The 6,000-nt window shown below is 42.5% G+C and overlaps 1 protein-coding gene across 2 annotated transcripts in view; it reads left to right on the top strand.

Moving 5' to 3' along the window:
* The window catches only part of UST (uronyl 2-sulfotransferase), a 321,292-nt gene that overhangs the window by 271,065 nt on the left and 44,227 nt on the right, over positions 1-6,000 (top strand). The window contains exon 8 of one of the 2 annotated variants that reach the window (XM_032274509.1): positions 3,369-4,042. The exons of the other annotated variant lie outside the window; for it this stretch is intronic. Within the exon in view, the coding sequence (XP_032130400.1) occupies positions 3,369-3,427 (59 nt within the window). The 3' untranslated portion in view covers positions 3,428-4,042. Of the gene's footprint in view, positions 1-3,368; positions 4,043-6,000 lie in introns of those variants that run through there. 2 annotated transcript variants of the gene reach the window in all.

Below are 6,000 nucleotides of genomic sequence, written 5' to 3'. Positions count from 1 at the left end.
AAAATTATCATTTTTTAAAGTCTGAATTAAACAAATTCTGTCTCATTTTTCATTTCCTTTCTTATTTTCCACTTCCTATTGCTTCTGTGCTACAACAAAACTCAAAAATATTCTGGAACCTCACAAATATACAATGATGGTTAGGAGGAATTCAGATTAGCTATTTTTAGAAGGCAATGAATTTGTTTTTAAAAACTCAGTTATCATTGGTAAAAGCAGGACTCCAATTTGCTGTTGGTTCATTTTTCATCAATATTCTCCATATTTTTTTTCACCAGTCATGTCCCAGGCTCAGATCCTAATAATGTCAGCACTGGAGTGTGTGTATGTGTGTGCATGTATGTGTGTGTGTGCAAATACTTACCCATGTTCAAACAACTAGACTCCTTATTATATAGCGCTCATATCTCATTTAATCATCATAGATCACAAAACCAGTAGGTTTGTAAGTCATAATTATTTGTGTAACAATCTGCAGTTATAAAACACTTTCATATAGATGATCTCATTTGATTCTTACACAAATCTGAAATTGAGGAAGACAATTTTTTTTTCCTTCATGTTCTAAACAAGAAAACCAAGGCTCAAAGAGGCTGAACGACTTGCCAACAGTCACCAAGTCCTAAAGGACAGCACTGACATTCCAGCTTCTGTTCCCAGGCCCATCACAAAACATCATAAATTTGTGATCCTCTAAAAATCTTTATATTTAATCATTAATTCAGAAGTTAGTGAATATTAAGCTTTCCTAGTATATATTGCCATTAAAGGTAAGAGCTTAAAAGTAAAATCTAGCTGGACACTGTGTTTATACCTGTAATCCCAGCACGTTGGGAGGCCAAGGCAGGAGGATCACTTGAGCCTAGGAGTTCGGGACCAGCCTGAGTAACATAGCAATATCCCATTTCTACCAAAAAAAAAAAAAATTAAAATTAAATCTATAGATTATCTCTGTCCAACACACTGTCTGTTCACTAAGAAACATGAGTTTAGGAATCACTGTAGGTCACCAGTGTGTTACCTTAAGCCAGTACGAGGCAATCCACACAGAAAACAATAATTTTGAGAACAGATCTGTTTGACAACACCTGATAACTTTTCAGTGGGGGTTAGGGGGACGTGGGGAACGGTAAAAAATCTAAAATCTAAGCTGGGCCGGGCCCAATGGCTCACACCTGTAATCCCAGCATTTTAGGAGGCCAAGGCAGGTGGATCATGAGATCAGGAGTTTGAGATCAGCCTGGCCAACATGGTGAGACCCCGTCTCTACTAAAAATAAAAAATTAGCTGGGCATGGCAGCACATGCCTGTTATCCCAGCCACTCAGAAGGCTGAGGCAGGAGAATTGCTTGAACCCACAAAGTGGAGGTTGCAGTGAGCTGTGATCGTGCCATTGCACTCCAGTCTTGGTGACAGAGCAAGACCTTGTATCAAAAAAAAAAAAAAAAAAAAAGAAAATCTAAGCTGAAGGTCTGTAACTGTTTCAGCTGTAGCTATTGAGCAAACAGTTCATTCAAAATGAACACATAAGGTAAACCCCTTTAAATTCACTTCTAAATGCCTGTGATTTTTTAGTGAACATTTTTCTGAGGGGAACTCTATAACCACAGACTGCTAACTTCATTCAATTTATAGAAACATCACCAACTCACAAGGATTCAGCCTCTAGACTTGTTTAATTTACTTTATGAAAGCTTAAATTGCATCATAATATATGTGCATTTGGCCTATTTCAACTATTACTGTTTGTTTTATTGGAAAGGATCATTGCTTTATGTAATCTTGAAACGTGTTTTTCTCTTGCTTACTAATTTATTCTTGCTGGGCTCATCTCTCCTCCAGGAGAAAGCATTTACAATGTTCTTATGAAAGATTAACAGGAAAATAGAACTTCCTTTACAGACATTGACTTTCTAGGAGTAACTTTGCAAAAATATTTCTCTTCTCTGAAAACAAATATTTAAATAGCAGGTATAATCTGAAAAATACCAAAAAAATTCAACAAACACCTCCAGCAAATAAATTTCTGAGTGTCTGTGATGTGCCTGTGTTGGGAAGGGCAGTAGAAAGATGAAAACCGTGTCCAGCTGGAAAGCCGTCACTAACAGGGCTGGGGCGCATAATCTTGCGGAGATATTTGTGCAGAGCCTTAAAGGGTGTATAGGAGTTTGCCAAGTGGGCGTGGGAGGAGGCATTTTAATCAGAAGAAAATAACATGAATGGAGGCATGGAGGTGAGAAAGCACAGAAGTATCCAGAGTGAGGAGAGCCGGGGCTCGGGCCAGCCCCCGCCTGTGGGCCCAGCCTGGGGAGCCAGGCTCACTCACCCTGCCTTTAAGAGGGTCCTGCCCGAGGCAGGAGAGGATCCGCAGCCTCAGCTGTCTGTGGTGCAACCTGGCACTGAGTCACTCATACTAATCTCAGCGCCAGTGGCCAAACCACTGCTGCCAGAGGGCCTGTGTCACCGTCCCCCCGTCTCCCTGCCCTCTTCCCATCCTTCCCAAGACCCAAGCTCCCTGGCTTCCTAATAGCATGGCAGGGATCCTCCTGGGCCTCCATCCTCCTCCGGCCTGAGTTCTTCCTCCCTGCCCTCTTCCCTGTCTCCCCTGCTAGGATCTCTCCATCCCCTAGACCCAGGCTCACACCGGCTCCTGCAGGCGCCCTGTGACTTGCACTAAATACAGGAGGTCACCAGATGCCAACTACTACCCTGCCTGACCACCCAGGTTCCCCTGGGCCCACCAGTGTGGACTCTCCTGTTACCAGTCACTGCCTGAGCCAGGCCTGAGCTGCCGGGTTCCCCGACACCATCCTCTGCTCTTCCTGGCCTCCTTCACTGGGAGCCTTCGGGATCATCCATCCAGAACAAGCTCTTCACGCCCCACCTCCCTCCCACCCTATGCACCCAGGGAAATTCGTCTCTTCTGGGTCCCAACCTTGACCCCTGGAGAGCCCCAGATGCCCCCCTCTGTGTCTACCCGAGTTACTCAGTGTGGTCAGACTTGGGGGTTGTACAGTTTTCTCTCTCATGATTCATTTCCCCAGGCAAGAAGCTGCCTAATACTATCTGGGTTTGCGGGGGAGGTACCAGTGTGTTTCCGTGTTTAGAGGTGAATTTTTTCTACTTTAGAATTTAATCACTTCTACTCTGAGCAGTTTTTAGCTGAGCTGACAGTAATCTGCTCTGCACTGAGTATTTTTAGGGGGTGGAATTAGTCACCACAGATTTCGATTTTTGGACTTTCCTGATAACTCCACAAAATTGAAAGGCTTCTAACGCTTGGGCAAAGATTGGAAACCTGACCCCAGGGGTTGATAGCTGATCTTTATAAAAACGACCTTGTGGTCTTTTTGTTCTTTTATGTTTAGATTGCCCAGGTCCCGGTCCACCCATGGGGATTCATGTGGTGATGTGGAAAGAGCGCTAGACGAAGGATTTCCAAACTGTCTTCAGGCCCTTGGCTCATGGCCTTAGCTCTCTGACATTCTTTGCTTATAAAATGTACCCCCTGCCGGGGCAAAGTACAATCCTTACCCGTTTTGCATGACTCAACATTTTACAATGGAAGCTTCTATTCTTGTCTGGCTAAATCTTTTTCAAATAAAAATATCATTTCTTGGTCTGTATATTTTTCATGTCTCAGACATTTTTATCAATACATAATGTCCTGGCTTTTCCCATCTTGCAAATGGCACAGAATTGTGAAAGAACACAGCGAAAAGCTAGAAATATACCTGCGCATATCACGTTGCTGGGGCTTCTGTGTGTGAGGTTTCTTGTGGGTTCTGTTAAGCACATTCATTTCAATACCCACAAACCCATAGAGAAATCCAACATAATTCCCCACTGATGAGAAAACGAGAGTGTTGTTTGTCAAGTGGGGGTTTCACATGTTTTGACTTGAAGGTCTCAACCCAGCCCCCCACCCCCATCTTTACCTTACCATGTGCTTCTAGATGCTTCTGTGGCGTTGTCATGGCCAGACTCTACTGGAACTGTTTTTCAAAACATGTGTTCCTAGGATTTTACCTCCCTGCATTTTTTACTATATTTATTAAGTAGTGCATGTATATAATTAAAAATTAAATCGTACTATAAGACGTTTAATGAAAAGCAGCAGTTTCCTATTCCAGCCCTCCCAAAGATGAAGTCTGACGTTGCAGAGCCATGTTTCTTCGGATGATCACCACACTGTCTATAACCGGTACGCACAGGCTGCTGTTTCTTGATGTACTGGGGTCGTGACTGGTTCTCTTATTCCATTACCTTCACTTCTCCTTCCTCGCTCCTCTCCAGCCTCCATCTTAGGTCATAGCCACATTTTAGATGCATGGTTCTGCTGACGTTGCTGTGACTACATCCGTTTTATTGGCTGCCATCCAAGGAGTAGATGATGATTTTGTTTCCTTTCTTGCACAACTTGTTTCCTGGCGTTGTTTATTGCCTTTGTTTATTTGCTTAGATTTATTTGTACCTATCAAAAATTTCGTATGTGCCAAAATTTTAATATGTGCCATTAGAGCTGCTGCATTCAGTATTACTCTTGGTATTATTCAAGTATTAATACCAGATAAGTATGTCAGTTCCAGCCCAGCCTGCCCTCCCTTCCCCCAGGGGCCCTCTCCTCTTTCCACCGAGAGCTCTGCTCCTGTTGTATCTGGGCTCATTACTCCCTGCACAGCTTTGCTGCAACTTCCCTTTACTGTATTTCTCTGTTGGGTCCCTGGTTTTCTTAATCTCAGGGATGCTATTTCTTGATTTAATAACTCATTTTACTTCAAGATGTTCCTAAGTTGCCTCTTCATGAAAGGTTCATGGGAGGGAAATTTTTTTTTTGAGTTATCGAAGGTCTGAAAAGCTCAGTATTCAGTATTCTACTCTAACTTGATGGCTAGTTTAGTTCTCATATTCACGCTCGCGCTTTCTCTCTCTCTCTCTCTCTCTCTCTCTCTCTCTCTCTCTCTTCTTCCCGCCCCCTGGACTTTCTCTTTATTCCTTTTATGAGATTTTACAATATGCCTCAGTATGTGTGCTAAGCATTTAGTAGATATTTCAGGCTTAAAAATCCTGTCTTCTATTTCTGGGAATTCTTAACATTTTGTTTCTTTGATGATTTTACCACCAGTATGTTCTGCTTCCTTTCTGGAATGCTTTTCGTGGTCAGATATTTGAACCTCTAGATTCATCGTTTCTACATGCTTTGCTGGGTTTTCCTCCCTCAATTTCCATCTTTTGAACATTTTTTCTCTGGAAGAGTTCCTCAATTTGTATTCCAGTCACTCTGTTGAATCTTCTCTTTTTCAGCCTTTCTTCTTTTTACATAACATCTTGTTCTTGTTAGCAGATGGACGCAATATCACCTTAAATGTCTCAAAATTATAGAGATTGTTTTAAGCGTTTTCATGTACTCCCTGCGTCGTCTCTGTTTGCCCAGGTTTCTTTGTACGGTACTGTTTGGTTTGGGCTCTCTTTTCAGTCTGAAGGCTTCCTCTGGTGACATTTGTCTGTCTTTAGGTTTTAAGAGTGAGGCACTGAAGAGCTAATTGTGGCTTGGCACAGTGACTCACACCTGTAATCTTAGCACTTCGGGAGGCCTAGGTGAGTAGATGACTTGAGCTCAGGAGTTCAAGATCAGCCTGGGTAGCATGGTAAAACCTTTCTCTGAAAAAATAATAAAAATAAAAAATAGCCAGATGTGGTAGTGTGAGCTTGTAGTTCCAGCTACTTGAGAGGCTGAGGTTGCAGTATTGCAGTGAGCTGAGATTGCGCCACTGCATTCCAGCCTGGGTGACAGAGTAATACCTCCTCTTAAAAGAAAAAAGACAAAAAATCTAATTGCAAGTGCTGTGAATGAAGGAGACTCATTGACCAGTGGACCTTACTTTAGGGTAATCAAATAGCAATAGAGGTTTTGCTGGAAAAACGTTTGTTGATAACTAGTTTTTTCTGTCTGGAGTTTGTCCAGTTTTCCCACTGAAAAATTATCCAAACGTCTGCTGT

This window comes from Sapajus apella, unplaced genomic scaffold, assembly GCF_009761245.1.
Source record: "Sapajus apella isolate SASKATOON/1434 unplaced genomic scaffold, GSC_monkey_1.0 scaffold6, whole genome shotgun sequence".
NCBI classification, from domain to species: Eukaryota; Metazoa; Chordata; class Mammalia; order Primates; family Cebidae; genus Sapajus; species Sapajus apella.
The sequence above is the reverse complement of the archived record's forward strand: the minus strand, read 5'-3'. Positions and strand labels throughout refer to the sequence as shown.